Raw genomic sequence first — 16,459 nt, 5'->3', positions numbered from 1 at the left:
TGAAAAAACCTACGACTGAATCTAATGAGTTAATCTAATGAGCACGCGAGAGGGGCGGGGCTCACGTGGGGGAGCACGTGGGCAGGGTGGGGAGGGGCACGGCGCGCGCGGGGGAACACGCGAGTGGGGCGGGGCTCACGCGCCGGGGAGGAGCATGCAAGCGGGGCGGCAGGGGGCACGTGCACGGAAATGTTCCGACACCGCCCCACCGTGCGCGTTCCGCCACCGCACCGCCGCCGTCTACTGCCCTCGACCTCCGGGTGCAAACCCTCGTAACGAATTCAATGTGTATATATGTGCAAATGTTTGAGACATGTAGATTAATAAAATTTTTAATTATTTTAAATATGAGAATTGCCTTTTTTTTTTTTTTTTTTTTTTTTTAATAATTTAGCCAAACCTTAATTTCCCTCTGTGGTCGAGGAAAATGTCTACCGGGTGAAAAACATGAACGCCATGATTCGCTTCCCGCCGAGAATTTTCACGGCGAAAATTGGTCGGAGATACAAGTTTTCAACAACGCATCTGCCGTTCTGCACTGACAATTCAACCTATACGGCTCCCACATCGAACGATTTCGATCCACAAATCATCTCAGACCTAATTTCCCGGCAACAATGGTCGAACCTTAAATCCCATTTCAAATTCAAAACTCCGATCGATTTTCTTCACGAGTTGCTCGGTTCGGGAGCCGTCGATCCGTTGCTTGTACTCAGGTACTTCAAATGGTCTCAGAAAGAGCTTAAAGTTAATTACAACATTGAACTCTTTTGCAGACTCTTAAATTTGTTAGCCAATGCCAAATATTACCCCAAAATGCGTTCGTTTCTTGACTCTTTTGTAAAGCGTGAAACAAATTGCACGATTTCTTTGATTTTTCATACGCTTTCGGTTTGTGGCGATCAATTTTGTGCTAATTCGATAATTGCTGATATGTTGGTGTTGGCTTATGTGAAAAATTCGAAAACGGCTTTGGGATTGGAGGCGTTTAAGCGAGCTGGTGATTATGGATATAAGTTATCTGTGTTATCTTGTAACCCATTGTTGAATGCTCTGGTGAAGGAGAATGAATTTGGGGATGTAGAATTTGTGTATAAAGAAATGATTAGGAGGAAATTTAGCCCTAATTTGTTTACATTTAATATTGTGATTCATGGATTGTGTAAGATAGGGAGATTGAACAAAGCTGGTGATGTTCTTGATGATATGAAAATTTGGGGATTCTTGCCCAATGTGGTTACTTATAACACTCTCATTGATGGGTACTGTAAAGTGGGCAGGGTAGGGAAGATGTTCAAAGCTGATGCCATGTTGAAGGAGATGGTGGCAAATAATGTTAGCCCTAATGATGTTACTTTTAATATATTGATTGATGGGTTCTGTAAAGATGAGAACGTATCGGCTGCGATGAAGGTGTTCGATGAAATGCAGAGTCAGGGTGTGAAGCCAACTGTTGTAACATATAATTCATTGATTAATGGTTTGTGCAATGAAGGGAAACTGAATGAGGCAAGGGTTTTGCTCGATGAAATGTCGAGTTTGAACTTGAAGCCGAATGTCGTTACTTATAATGCTCTGATTAATGGGTATTGTAAGAAGAAATTGTTGGAGGAAGCTCGGGAGTTGTTTGATGATATTGGAAAACAAGGGTTGGATCCTAATATTATAACGTTCAATACTTTAGTTGATGGATATTGTAAGTGTGGGAAGATGAACGAAGCATTTCTGATCCGAAGCTTAATGTTCGAGAAGGGATTTCTCCCGAATGTTTCGACCTACAATTGTCTTATCACTGGTTTTTGTAGGGTGGGAAAGATGGAGGAAGCGAAGAATCTTTTGAATGAAATGGAAGGTAGAGGTTTGAAAGCTGATACGATCACGTATAATATTTTGATTAGTGCATGGTGTGAGAAAAGGGAGTCGAAAAAGGCAGCACGACTCATCGATGAGATGCTCGACAGGGGATTACGACCAAGTCATTTGACGTTTAACATTTTGTTGAATGGATATTGTACAGAAGGAAACTTAAGGGCTGCTTTGAATGTAAGGAAACAAATGGAGAAAGAAGGAAGGTGGGCTAACGTGGTGACGTATAACGTGTTGATTCAAGGTTATTGTAGAAAGGGGAAGATGGAGGATGCAAATGGACTTCTTAACGAGATGCTCGAGAAGGGATTGATACCTAACCGAACTACTTACGAGATAGTTAGAGAGGAAATGATGGAGAAAGGATTTCTACCTGATATCGAAGGTCATCTTTATCAAGTCTCCCGTTAGACGTTAATCAACAACGTTGCAACTTTACGGGTGGAACGGAGCTGTACAAACTCATATGTCGCTGATCAGGCCGGCATGATCGGAGCAAGAGGGCGTTTCAAGGTAACTAATATATATCCTTAATCTATACCATTTGAGAGCTTGTCAATTCTTGAGCTGTTTCTGATATTCCTTCTCCATTGTTTACATTCTAATGCTTCATGGGCACAATAGCATTGTTTACTTTACCTTCCATACCATTTTATGTCACTGTTTTGATTATTGTATGTTGTTTTTTTGGTCGTCGTTGCAGCCCGATTTGCGATGAATATCTGCATTCATTGGTTCGTTTTCTTGCGTTTCGATGCACTCTGGTTTTACTTTAAGATCAGACCTTGTAATTTCGCTGAAAAACATTCATCTCGTGTCTTATACCGAGCGAACTTCACTTCACTTCGCTTCGCTTCCAATGATGATGATTTGACTATTTAAGCTCTATGCTACTCGTTCGACCGTTGCAGAAGAAAGCAGCAACTTTGAGAAACAAGATACAAATATGCTGCAATCTCGACTTGATCACAAACACTTATCTCCTTATTTGTGTCGTCGTTAGCTCGTTTAGACCTGCATTTGGTTGTTGATGTTTGAGTCAGAAGCAATTTGTATATCATCCACAATATGCTGTTGGCAGACGTTGAATTTTTATGCGAACGTCGCTACGAGAGGGTCGGTCAATAGCTAGTCTCTTTCATTCTCGGGTTACTTTTTCGTCCCGAACTTTTCAAGTTTGGAAGCTTTGAAAGTTTTGAGTGAAAATTCCTCATAGGTTTTATGCTACTTTGCATGCTATAGAAGCAAGCTATTTCTGACTCTAAAAGATATCACTTTATTCCAACTCTGTAATTTTGGAAAGATACGTCATCATTTGGTAATAATTATATTTTATTTATTTATTTATATATATATATTCATATTTTTCAAATTTTAAGGGTATTTTTGAAATATTAGTAAAAATTAAGGTTATTTTTTAAACAAAATATTAACGGTTTTAATCCAAAACTAATCGTAAGAATATTTTTTTAACAGTTTAAGGGTATTATTAAAATTTCTGAAAGTTTCATATGAAATTCTGACCATCTATCAGGAAAAAAAAAAAAGATCTTGTAGGATTCTCGAGAAATTGTTCGATTTCTTCTGGAAGTGGATGATTATTCATTTGCTTCTCACGTCCCGTGAATAGCTGAGACATTCATATCCAAAAAAGCATTTAGGGAATCGGTCTAATTCTATCTCTATTCGTTCTGTTTGAAGAAAGGAAGGATGATATTCCGAATCCTTGTTACTAATGGAATCAAAATGATCTCGAGATTGATAAGAAAATCCTTTCAATTAAGAAGCGGATGATTATTCATCTGCTTCTCACGTTCCGTGAATAGCCGAGACATTTAGGAATATCCAGAAAAACATTTAGAGAATCAGTCTGATTCTATCTCTGTTCGTTCCATTTAAAGAAAGGAAGGATGATATTCTGAATCCTCGTTACTAATAGAATCAAAATGATCTTGGGATTGATCAGAAGATCCTTTCAATTTGTTAGAATAAATATTTTTTTAGAGAAATTTTCAAATTATGAGTATATTATTAATTTAACGGAGTATTTTTATTAATTTAGTCTGATATTATTTGTAGTTTAGGGAATATAGTGATTTAAAATAATAATAAATAAATAAAGAAAACTAAATTTCCAACAAAATTAATTAAAACAAAATCCAACGGGCAACGGGTCAAAGAAGCAAATCACACTTGGCTTTAATCCGAGTCGTTAACACTTCCATCTTCGGAAGCTTCTTTCATTTCTTATTTCTCTTCCCCATGTTTGAGATTTCCTTGCCAAATTCGCATCAAATTACCATTTTCCTTCCGAGATTCGACTTGGCTCGAGAGAATTCCTGTAATTAGTGCCTTATTCCACTCGTGAGCTTCAGGAATTTCCATGGATTTCGATTTTGATTTCGATTTCGATTTCGGGAAGAAGCGCCTCCAAGTTCTGGTGTTCATCATCGGCATCATCTCCCTCAGTTTCACAGGTACGTTTGATTTGGATTGCATTTCTGATATAAATATGTTGAAACGTAGTTGAATCAAGGGTTCAAGATGCGAGTATCATAATTATTTCGCTGTTCGGAATTTGATTTTGTTTGTTTCCCGAGAAAGTAGAGAATGACGAAGGAAGAAAGAACAGAAAATCATCGTGTTTCTGTGATGGAGTTTAGTTTATTGCAAGATCTCGAAGAAATGAAACTGGCTGTTATCTCGTTTATGGTTTCTGGTTTATGCATCGTATTAAAATCTGTGAAGTTTTGTGCTGATTTTGCTTGAATTTATCATAGATTTGATTTGGTCAAATCATATATTACATCTAGAACAAGTTTTGGACTGATGTTCCTTTTCATTTCTATCTCTACAAACATCCCAAGATGTGTAGAAAGGGAAAAAAATTTATATTCAATTTAGAATCTGTTTGGAAAATTTTCTATAAAAGAACTTATAATTCAGAACCACTCTCAAATTTAGAAGTTAAAGGAGAAATTAGAGGGGAAACATTTAAATCTCAATCTTGTGATACATATTTCTTTGCCTATTGATAATGATCATTGAATTCCCAAAGTGTTCAACGCATTCTAATGTTGACCTTGAAGAGGAATTTGGTATTATGTTGAGAATCAAACGTTAAGTATTCAAATGATTGAAGGTTTTTATGTCTTGAATCTTACAGGGTGCTTATATTCTGGAGTTACTAGGCTTTATTTGGTATATCATATCATTACATATATGTTTGATCCTTAGTTTTTGACATTGTTGTACTTAGAGTTGCTTATGTTCGTGTTTTAAAAACATATTATAGCGGAGAAATGTCGACATCTGGTCGGGGAGGAAGCGTCGTCCCAGAGTGGAAAGTTCACATTCTTGAATTGTCTTGACATGGGTTCTGGGTCTGTTGCTTGTGGTGTGAAGGAGGGGGTGAAGCTCTACTTCTACAACATCCAATCGGCCCATGTTGAGAGAGCACGACTCAAAGCTCTCGAGATGACATTGGCCGATGCAGTAGCGCAGGGAATGTCTGCAAAAGAAGCAGCAAAACACGCACAAAAAGAGGGAGTCAAGGCAGCAAAGCTGGCAAAGAGACAAGCGAAACGCATCATCGGGCCGATCATCTCTTCTGGATGGGATTTTTTCGAAGCGTTATACTATGGTGGTTCCGTCACAGAAGGCTTCCTCAGGGGCTCAGGGACACTTTTCGGTGTCTATGGGGGCGGTTTCATTGGCGAGCAAAGGCTCGGGAGGTTCGGGTACCTCGTAGGAAGTCATTTAGGTAGTTGGGTTGGAGGTAGAATAGGACTCATGGTATATGATGTTGTCAATGGAATGCATTTCCTGCTCAATTTTGTTGAAGGTGAAGAAGAAAGTGTAGTCCATGAAAAGGCAGCTTACGTCGAAAACGAAGCTTCGGACGACTCCCTTGTTAACGAAGCTCCTATTTCCACGAACTCCGAAGGTTCTGAAGAATCATACAACTATGAATCTTCGCCGTCTGATGGTTCTGTAGATTATGAAAACTCCGAGTCTAGGTGACGTAATTTTCTTTATGGTTGGTTGAATTAGAATCAAGAATGTGAGAAAAATAGGGTTCGCTTGCTTTACAAACACATTTTTAGATGTTCTTTCATGCTCATGAACGTAGAAAACTGTTATTTCAAGACTCCAATTTCAGAAGCCATGGGAATTGGAAATTTATAGAACACTTGATACTCATTTTGGTTTGATTCGAACGGATATGTTGAATGAACTGATCCATTGTTATACGACAGGTCCAAATAGTGAAAACACCAACATAGCAGGGAACGACCACATGAATCATAATCCACAACGAGAAAGTCAGACGACCGAGAAAGAAATAGTTCATGTTTTTCGAGTGGTTGATCTTAAATTTATTTTTACTTTAATAGACGGATTAGTTTTTTTTTTTTTTTTTTTTAATGTCTTGGATTTTTTAAACACAAAATTTAAATTTTTTGGACTTATCATTGTACATTTTTAAAGCTCAATGATCAAATAAACGTTAATTTAACCCGTGTGAATTCGAAGTATTTTCTTGTCGAATAAGATTAACTTATGTGTTTACGAGCACGTCTACCATTAATATGTCAATTTTGACAAAAAAAAAAAAAAAAAATAACGTGCAGAAATGTTACCTCATATATCAAAATTTCAAAATTTAAATGATACTTTTTTTTTTCATTTTTTTCATTTTCACTTATCTAATTTAGACATATCGCAGACCTCGGTGGTCGTGCTTTTAGGGTTAATACCAAATCTTCCGTATAAAAGCATTTAAAAAAAAAATCTTTGTAATTATTCACATAGATTTTATTTAGATATATGGAAACCTTCACGACGCGTTTTAAAGTTTTGAGGAGAAGCCCGAAAGGGAAAATAGGACAATATCTGCTAGCGGTGGATCTGGGCCGTCTCAAATGGTATCAGAGCCAGACACTGGTCGATGTATCAGCCTTATCGCTCTTCCCCGAAGGGAGTTAGACACGAGGTGGTGTGCCAGTAAGGACGTTGGGCCCCAAAGGGGTTAGATTTGGTGGCAGTCCCACATCGATTGAGGAAACGAACAAGTGCCAGCGAGGACGCTGAGCTCCGAAAAACACCATTTATAAAGGGTGTGGAAACCTTCCCCTATCAGACTCATTTTAAAGCTTTGAGGGAACCCCAAAAAGGAAAGCCCAAACAAGATAATATTACTAACAGTGGATCCGTCCGTCTCATAATATATATATATATATATATAGTTTTCTCTTAATTTTAATATATAATTTAAACACAAAATTTGAAAGGTTGTTTTTGAATTAAAAAAAAAAAAATCATTTATTTTTAAAAAAATTGTATTTTAACTTGAAAAAACAAATTAAAAAAAAAAAAAAAAGGAAGAAAAAGACACAAAAATTGAATTTAAATAAAAGAAACGCGCGATGAGCACGCGCCAAGACAAAGAGAGCTCAGCTGGCTAGACGATTGGCCAAGTGGCGAGCACGCGCCATCACGCCATTACAGTGAAACGCCAAATTCACAGCCGAGCCAATCCAATTCCCAATCCCCAATTCCCCAAAATCCAAATCCAAATCCAAACCCTTTTCCTCTCGCGCTCACTCCCCCACCCACATCGCTAGCGGCTCTGCTCAAAGCCTCTTTTCTTTTCCTTCTTCAACTCAAATCTCTCCCCCCTCTCTCGCTCTCTCGGCTTTGATCCGGCTCAGATCTATCTTGCGCCGCTCCACTCTTCTCCTCCCTTCCCTCCATCTCTTCCAAATCCTTTGATCACACCGATTTTCAGCTTTCCGACGAACCCAAATCGTCTAACATGTCACTCAATCTTCCTGTTTTGTCTCCTCCAATCGTGGGGTTCAGCTTTTCTTCGACTTGCTAAATGGGTTTCTGTTTCTTTGGCTGTCTTTTCGGAGGACCCTTTGTCGGGATCGCGTTTTTGACAATTGGGATCGCGGTGGAATAAGCGACACAAGTGTTTATGTTTCAGCTTTCAGTTCCATGTATTTCGGGTAAGTTGTCGATTTTAGCTGCTCAGATGTTTTGTTTTTATGTTCTTTTTTGGTTTTTGCTGTTCTAGTTTCTAATAGTTAGAGAGTTGGCTAGAATAAGGACTTAAATCCTCTGTAAATACTTGGGATAAGGCTGTATGATGCATTTTCATCTATAAATTTTGTATTTCCTTGGTGTTTTTACTCCAATTTTGGTCTGGAGCACCCTTTTCTGAAGAGACCCCAATGACTTTGAGTGATGACACAGTTCAATCCGGTTTAGAACCTTTTAGTCTTTCCCCTAAATCCTTGACTCAATGCATGCTATTGGTGGAGGATTCTATGGAAGGAATGAAGGGCAGTTTGTGTGATTTGCATCAGATTATTGGAACCATTGCACACCAAATGGAGTAGCTCACATTCACCAAAACAATCAACAAGGCTTTTGGGAATGAAATCACACCAGTCCACACTGTGAGGGACAGACACAATCTATGGCAAGAGGAGTCCAAGAACCAAGACTCCTTCATCATGAACGTGTAAGAATGGTTCCTGCTGAAAACGGAGCGTTGGGTTGTCAGTTTGAAGACCCAAGATTTCAAGAATTCGATAATTCAAGTATAACAGCTCAAGCTCACTACTAGCTGATACTTGGACTTTCCCTTTTCATAGTAGACGCGTCTTAAAAACCTTGAGGGGAAGCTTGAAAGGGAAAGCCCAAAGAGGACAATATCTGCTAGCGGTGGGCTTGGGCTGTTACATCAAGTGTGGAAGAAGACGATTCACCCCAACAACCTGCTTTCGATTTTCAACAACGTTGAAGGCTTGAAGGTCCGAATCTCAACCAGCCACAACTTGGAAAGCAAGATTTCAAATGAAAAGAGATCTTCAAGCATTCAATGGAAGAGCTAACCAACCTTCTAACAGCTAGAAATACTAACAGAAAGTAAATTTAAAAAGTACTGAATGTTAAAGGCCAACCTTCTCAGCCAAAAAACTTAAATAGCCATTTGAAGGCCAATCGATAATCCGAAATTACATCCGAAGGAAATATATCTACTAGATTCATGCATTAGTGAAATAAGTGATTTCTTTATATAGTAAATGGGTTAATATTTGACTCTTCTTTTTTACCTACCTTTCTTGATTTCATTTTTTGGTGTTAGAACAGGGACTGTTAGTGGGGAGGTGGGAAACCAAATGGACTGGAGTGTGAATAATGCATTTAAAACATTTAAAGGTAACATTATATGCTTATGTATGATGCATACGGTTCTTTTGTGTATTGCTTGGAAGAGTGGATGTAGTTTTCTCAATGGTCTTGTTTGTGTATTGCTTCTTTCGATGTTGGTTCCGTGCAACGAAGGTGTTCATTTTAATGAATTTAGCCTTTCTTTGTGTTACTGCAAGTAGATTTGGAATCCAAGTCCGTGATGGATATGTCACTCATTCCAACCATTGACCCAATCGATATTGGTTTGGGCTCATCCGACAAGGGGAGCCCGAATCCTTCAGCAAAACCAAGAAAAAAGACCATGACATCGGTTTATCTCAAATTTTTCGAGACTGCTGCTGATGGGAAAAGCAGAAGATGCAAGTTTTGTGGACAGAGCTACTCCATTGCAACAGCTACTGGTAATTTTGATACTATTTCTTGGTTGATTATGTTTAACAGTCTGCAATTTAGTGAGGAGAAATAGAGCTTCTTACATTGATATTGTTAATTTTTTGTGCAAAACACTATGCCGAGATGGACTTATTGTTTTCGTTTCCTTAACTGGTTGCGTCTGCTTAAGTGTTGAGCTTTGGTGTATGTTTCTACGAGCTCCCGTATGTCGTTTCTTTGGTGACGAAATGTTGTTTTCATTGGAACAGGAAATTTGGGACGACACCTAAGTAATCGGCATCCAGGTTATGACAAGTCTGGTGATATTGTGAGTAATCCAGCACCACAGCCTATCACCATAATCAAGAAATCTCAACCTCAAGGGAAACAGCAACAGATTGATTATGATCATTTAAATTGGTTGATAATTAAGTGGCTTATCTTATCGTCTCTCCCTCCTTCGACCTTGGAAGAAAAATGGCTGATCAACTCGTATAAGTTTCTCAATCCATCTATTCAACTATGGCCTGCTGAAAAGTACAAAGCGGTTTTTCGGGAAGTTTTTAGAAGCATGCAGGAAGATGTAAGAGCCTCTTTGGAACACGTTTCATCTAAGATCTCAGTTACTCTCGATTTTTGGAATTCGTATGATCAAATTTCTTTTATGAGCATTACGTGCCAATGGATTGATGAAAACTGGTCCTTCCAAAAGGCGCTTCTCGATATCTCTCACATACCCTATCCCTGTGGAGGCGTTGAGATCTTTCACTCTCTTGTTAAAGTTCTTAAGAAGTTTAACATAGAAAATAGAATCCTTTCTTGTACTCATGATAGTAGCCAAGACGCCATGCATGCCTGTCATGCTTTGAAAGAGCATTTGGATGGTCAGAAAGTCGGGCCTTTCTTTTATATTCCTTGTGCTGCTCGTACTCTAAACGTGATCATAGACGATGGATTAAGAACTACGAAATCAATAATTGCAAAAGTTCGGGAGTTCGTACTAGAATTGAATGCCTGCTTGGATATCTCTGAGGATTTTGTTCAGTTTACTACAGTTTATCAAGAAGGTAACTGGAAATTTCCACTTGATGCTTCAGCAAGATGGAGTGGAAATTATCAGATGCTCAATCTAGTATGCAAGGTAATTACTTTTTCATCATGCAGAAATAATTTCCTTGAAGCGTAGTTTTTCCGTAACGTTTTTATGCTTTCATACATACGTAAATCTCTCGTAGATGGGAGCGAGACGAAGAATGCCCGTCTCCTCTCTAAGTAAATCCATTCTGAACAGAACTAAGAATCTGCATTGTCTAGTTTCTAACCTGGATGAAATAACCATGATCAGCTTGTACGAAACTTTTCCTTCCATGTAACTTGAACGTGCATACCGCACACGTCTCTGCTATTTTGTAAGCTCGTTGAACGTTTTCCAACAAAAAATTGAACATTTGTCTGAGTGTCCAAATGAAATTAAGTGCTTGGATGTGCCTAGAACTTGTTGGTTTCTAATTTGTGGACTCGATCTGATATGAACTGCCTTAGGCTCCCACAAAGGAATAATATGAGCTACTGATGTTTGCTTAATCATATGATATACTATTCGTTCAACTAAGTTTATGTGAAGTTTTTGTTCATTTGTAGGCAGGGAAATCCATGGAAGCTGTTATAAGGAAGTACGAGGAAACACTTGGCAGTAAGATGCTTTTGAACTCTACAGAGAAGAACGTAGTTAATATTGTTCATCAATATTTAGAACCCTTTTATAAAACCACAAACAACATATGCACAAACAAGGTTCCAACTGTCGGGCTGGTTCTGTTTTTCATGGATCACATTTCCGAGACTATCGCTGCATGTCGAGATTCTCGACACAACCCCGACTGGCTAAAGAGTGCTGCCGAAGACATGGCTAAGAAAGCAAAACATTACAGCCATCTTGTTTGCAACATTTACACATACATGACTGCAATTCTTGATCCTAGAATCAAAGGAGACTTGATTCCAGAGAGTCTTAACTCAGGGAACCATTTGGAGGAAGCCAGATCTCATTTCATGAGATATTATTCTTCAAACCATTTTCCATCAATACCCAGTAGCTATACTGCTCAAGAGATTGAAGATGGAGGAAGTGTCTCTTTCGCTGAGGAAATTGCTCGAAAGAAGCGAAGAGCGAGCATGAGCAACACGACGGATGAGCTAACGCAGTATTTATCGGAGCCTCCGGCTCCGATATCAACAGATGTCCTAGAGTGGTGGAAAGTTAACAGCACACGTTATCCACGGCTCTCTGTTATGGCTCGAGACTTCTTGGCCGTGCAGGCGACTTCATTGGCCCCTGAAGAACTGTTTTGTGGGAGAGGCGACGATATAGATAAACAAAGATATTGTATGCCTCATGATAGCACACCAGCTCTGTTTTGTATCAAATCATGGATTCAAAGTGGATTCAAGTTGAAATACAAGTCTAGTGAGATTGATTATGAGAGATTGATGGAACTGGCTTCCACATCAACCATTGATAGCAGTACTGGTGGTTCAGACAAGAAATCAAAATGATTATTACAAAGCTATGTTGGAGCTTGTTGAGGTCAGTTCAAACTTAGAATCCTTGAAAAACTGACATTTTATGGCTTATTATACCCTTTGGATCATGTGTAGAATTAATACATCTTGTTGTATTGTATGCTTTTTTCTTGTTAATGTACAGCATATGTTGATGGCAATGCTAACTGACCGAGTAGACAGATTAGTGTTCTTGTGATGCTTTATCATTATAGAAAAAGTTATTTGATCTTCATGATACACATGATGTGTCCTACCATGCATATTTAATACTTTTGCTTTTACGGTGTTTAAGTTATCATCGAGATTGCGAACGTAAGTTTAGAATTAATAAGGGTTCGTAGAGAGGAGGGAGTAAACAACAGGGGTGCAACCTCACTGTTTTATTTGTTACGGGGGAGATCTCGAACGGGGTTCTTCACGAGGGTAGAAAGAAAGGAATGAAAAAGGGTTTCTCTATGGCCTCGTTGTTTTGAGACATTATGACTTTTGAGTTGAACCGAGTAAGAAAGAAGGAACCCCGATTCAAATAATCATTTATTTTGTACTTTTGGAGGAGTAGAACTGTCATTCTAGTCGGTCAAAACAAAAGTTTGATTAGAGACATCGTGGTATATATAAGTAGACATAGCTACATCAATCTTTTTAGTGCATCATCAACATGTAGAACATCATTAGGGCAGGCAAAAGCGGGGTGTGATTAGGGGTGGGGGAGGGGTGGTGCATCATCAAGATTTATAATAGCCGGTTGAAACAAAAGTTCGATTAGAGACGTCATAGTGCATATACACAGAAGTAGACATAACTATATCATCTTTCAGTGCATCATCATGTATAACATCATCAGGTCAGATAAAAACGGGGTGCGATTGGGGGCGGGGGAGGGGGAGGGGGGATGGTGTATCATCAAGATCTATAATAATGAAACGGTCCAAGTCCACCGCTAGCAGATATTGTTCTCTTTGGGCTTCCCCTCAATGTTTTTAAGATGTCTATGTTAAGGGAGAGGTTTTCACACTTTTATAAACAATATTTCGTTCTCCTCCCCAACCGATTTGGGATCTCACAATCCACTCCCTTCGGAGCCCAATGTTTTTGCTGGCACACCACCTTGTGTCCACTCCCTTTGGGGTCCAGTGTTCTTGCTGGCATATCGACTTGTGTCCACCCGCCTTCGGGGCCAGCCTTCTCGCTGGCACATCGCCTCGTGTTTGACTCTAATACCATTTGTAGCGGCCCAAACCCACCTCTAGTAGATATTGTCCTCTTTATGCTTTCCCTTTTAGGCTTCCCCTTAAGGTTTTCAAAACGCATTTGTTAGGGAGAGATTTCCACACTTTTATAAAGAATATTTCGTTCTCCTCCCCAATCAATATAGGATCTCACAAATAACTTGCAAAAACAAAAGAAAGTAGACATAACCATATCATCTTTCAGTGCATCAACATATCGAACATAACAAGTCGAAACAAACGTTCAATTAGATGCATCACGATACATACAAGTAGACATAGCTCAGTGCATCATGAACCTCTAGAACATATCGTGTTAAAACAAAACACGATATGATTACTTTGTGGGGTCGGTTTCGGTTTCGATAATCTTCTTTGAGGCGAGGTTCTTGGTGGGCTTGGGAAGAAGCAAGACATGCAAACATGTGTGGTGAGCACATGGTGGCATGCAATGCCCACACTTTGATTTATAAATCACTCCCACTTTGGGTTTGAAAGGCTAATGGGCGTTCAAAAGGCCAAACTTTAGAGATACAAATAACAACGATCAAAAGAAAGGCAATGGAACCCTTACTTTTACTCCACCATGGAAGTGTATAAGCCATCATTGAATCACAATCCATTATTTTTTTAAAAAATGGTTTCAATTATTGTCTTTTTATGGGATTTGATTCATATTCTTAATTTTTTTTATTTTTTTTGAGAAATATTTTATCTTTGAACTTTAAAAAATGTTAAGTTTTCGACAAATTCATTGTGATTTATTGATTTCTTATATATAAATTAAAATTTTATCTGAGATTCTACGTCAGTTGGAGACGAGAATGGAACATTCTTTATAAGGGTGTGGAAAACTGTTCTTAGTAGACCTGTTTTTAAATTTTATTTTACGTAAGATTCCACGTCAGTTGGAGAGGAGAACGGAACATTCTTTATAAGAGTGTGGAAACCTGTTCTTAGTAGACCTGTTTTTAAAATTTATTTTACGTGAGATTCCACGTCAGTTGAAGAGGAGAACGGAGCATTCTTTATAGGGGTGTGAAAACCTGTTCTACGTGAGATTCCACGTTAGTTGAAGAGGAGAATGGAACATTCTTTATAAGGGTGTGAAAATCTGTTCTACGTGACATTCCACGTTAGTTGAAGAGGAGAACGGAGCATTCTTTATAAGGGTGTGAAAACCTGTACTACGTGAGATTCCACGTCAGTTGAAGAGGAGAACAGAACATTCTTTATAAGAGTGTGAAAATCTGTTCTACGTGAAATTCCACGTTAGTGGAAGAGGAGAACGAAACATTGTTTATAAGGATGTGGAAATCTGTTCTTGGTAGACCTGTTTTTAAAATTTTTAGTAGAACTGTTTTTAAAATTTTAAGGAAAATGCAGAAGAAAAGCTCAATAATGACAATATCGATTAGTGGTGGACTAATTTGCAAATCGGTAAATTCTGAAAAAATTGAAGTTTATGGACTAATTTGTAATTTTGAAAGTTTAGAGACTAAATAGACACAAAACTTCCAGATGTCTCAGGTTGTATATACAAAATTTCATATATTTTGAAAAAAATCGAAGTTATGGACTAAATTATAATTTTAAAAATTTAGAGATTAAATAGACCCGAGAGAAAATTAGAGTAATATAAATATAGAATAAGAATAATATCTCTCCTAACAAATTACTTAAAATTACAGATTATGAATCACTTTAATTAATTTTGGACGTCAAATATGAACATTTTAAATATGAGGGCAATTTCGTAATTTCAACTTTCTCTCGAGAATTTTCCCGTGAATTTCCCTTCAGTATCATCTTTTAACGATAAATTTTTAAAAACAATTTCTAGTCTTTGGTAATCAGCAAATTCAAACGCTTTAAGTATCTCCCGGGTTGAGCTAGAGGGATAATCGTTGTAAACCACTCGATAATGAAAAAGACAAAGCTGTTATATTAATTAAAATTTATATCGATATTGGAGGGATTAATAATGATTTAATTAAGATTAATATTTTTGAGCCAATGAATTGAAAAATACACATAATCATAATCAAATCTAAATTAGGAATGTCGACATAATACACTATATTATAAATAACGCATGCAAGCTCTACCATTTTAGGAAACCTAATTATAATATATAAGGGCAATTTCGTCTTTTCACAAATATTTTAAAATAATAATAATAAATGACAAAAACCCAAACAATAAATAAGAAAATAACTTTTTTAAATTTATTTATAATAGTAATAATCTTTTTCCAAAAAAATAAAAGGTTAAATAAAAAAATTTGATAATATAATTTATCAATTTAAATTTTTTGAAATTTAGATGTATTCTCAAATAAATGACAAAAACCCAAACAATAAATAAGAAAATAAATAAAATAATTAAAAGAAAATAAAATTTTTATAAGTGAATGGAAAAATATATAGTATTAAAAATTGATGACGTGGAAAATTTAATAATAAGTCTGGTTGAGTTAATTAAGGTTTACAATTGGAGAAATGTCTTAACCTAACCCAACTCAACCGAACTTCCGAAACCCCGAACCTTTTCATAAAACAAAATATATATTGAAAAATTAAACTGCAATTCTTATACCGAAAAACAAACAGTTTTATGGTTGAATCGGTTAATTAGGGTTTATAACTCGAGAAATGTCTTAACCCGACCCAACTTATGAACCCAAATCTTATACCGAAAAATAAACAGTGTTATGGTTGAATCGGGTTGAGTTAATCAGGGTTTACAATTCAAAAAATTTCTTAACCCGACCCCACCCGACCCAACTTACAAACCCATAAACCTTTTCACTAAAAATAAACAGTTTTATGGTTGAGCCGGATTTAGTTAATTAGGGTTTACAATTGAAGAAATGTATTAACCCAACCCAACTCAACCCGACCTACGAACCCATAACCTTTTCATAAAACAAAACATATATTGAAAAATTAAATTGCTAATCTTATATTAAAAAATAAACAGTTTTACAGTTGAGTCGGGTTGAGTTAATCAGGGGTTACAACTCGAGAAATATCTTAACCCGACCCAACTTACGAACCCAAATCTCATACCGAAAAAGAAACAGTGTTATGGTTGAATCGGGTTGAGTTAATTAAGGTTTACCACTCGAAAACTGTCTTAACCCGACCCCACCCGACCCCACTTACAAACCCATAAACCTTTTCACTGAAAATAAATAG

General features: G+C 37.4%; 2 protein-coding genes across 2 annotated transcripts; both read left to right on the top strand.

Moving 5' to 3' along the window:
* Positions 1-399: 399 nt before the first annotated feature.
* LOC111798031 (Pentatricopeptide repeat (PPR-like) superfamily protein) lies at positions 400-3,093 on the top strand. The gene is made up of 2 exons (XM_023680982.2): positions 400-2,379; positions 2,570-3,093. The coding sequence occupies exon 1, from the start codon at positions 448-450 to the stop codon at positions 2,275-2,277; it is 1,830 nt and encodes a 609-aa protein (XP_023536750.2). The 5' UTR covers positions 400-447; the 3' UTR covers positions 2,278-2,379; positions 2,570-3,093.
* A 971-nt stretch (positions 3,094-4,064) lies between these two features.
* On the top strand, positions 4,065-6,119 carry LOC111798021 (uncharacterized). The gene is made up of 2 exons (XM_023680967.2): positions 4,065-4,343; positions 5,162-6,119. The coding sequence occupies exons 1-2, from the start codon at positions 4,250-4,252 to the stop codon at positions 5,887-5,889; spliced, it is 822 nt and encodes a 273-aa protein (XP_023536735.1). The 5' UTR covers positions 4,065-4,249; the 3' UTR covers positions 5,890-6,119.
* The last annotated feature ends 10,340 nt before the right edge of the window (positions 6,120-16,459 follow it).

Source organism: Cucurbita pepo, chromosome 7 (assembly GCF_057944985.1).
Source record: "Cucurbita pepo subsp. pepo isolate OVF chromosome 7, ASM5794498v1, whole genome shotgun sequence".
Classification (NCBI taxonomy): domain Eukaryota; kingdom Viridiplantae; phylum Streptophyta; class Magnoliopsida; order Cucurbitales; family Cucurbitaceae; genus Cucurbita; species Cucurbita pepo.
This window is presented reverse-complemented; position numbering and strand designations above follow the sequence as displayed.

Excerpts from the sequence above, each read along its gene's own strand:
- LOC111798031 (XM_023680982.2), top strand. The coding sequence starts at position 448 with ATGAACGCCATGATTCGCTTCCCGCCGAGAATTTTCACGGCGAAAATT.
- LOC111798021 (XM_023680967.2), top strand. The coding sequence starts at position 4,250 with ATGGATTTCGATTTTGATTTCGATTTCGATTTCGGGAAGAAGCGCCTC. Across the intron at positions 4,344-5,161 it reads CATCTCCCTCAGTTTCACAG|CGGAGAAATGTCGACATCTG; the intron begins GTACGTTTGATT and ends AACATATTATAG.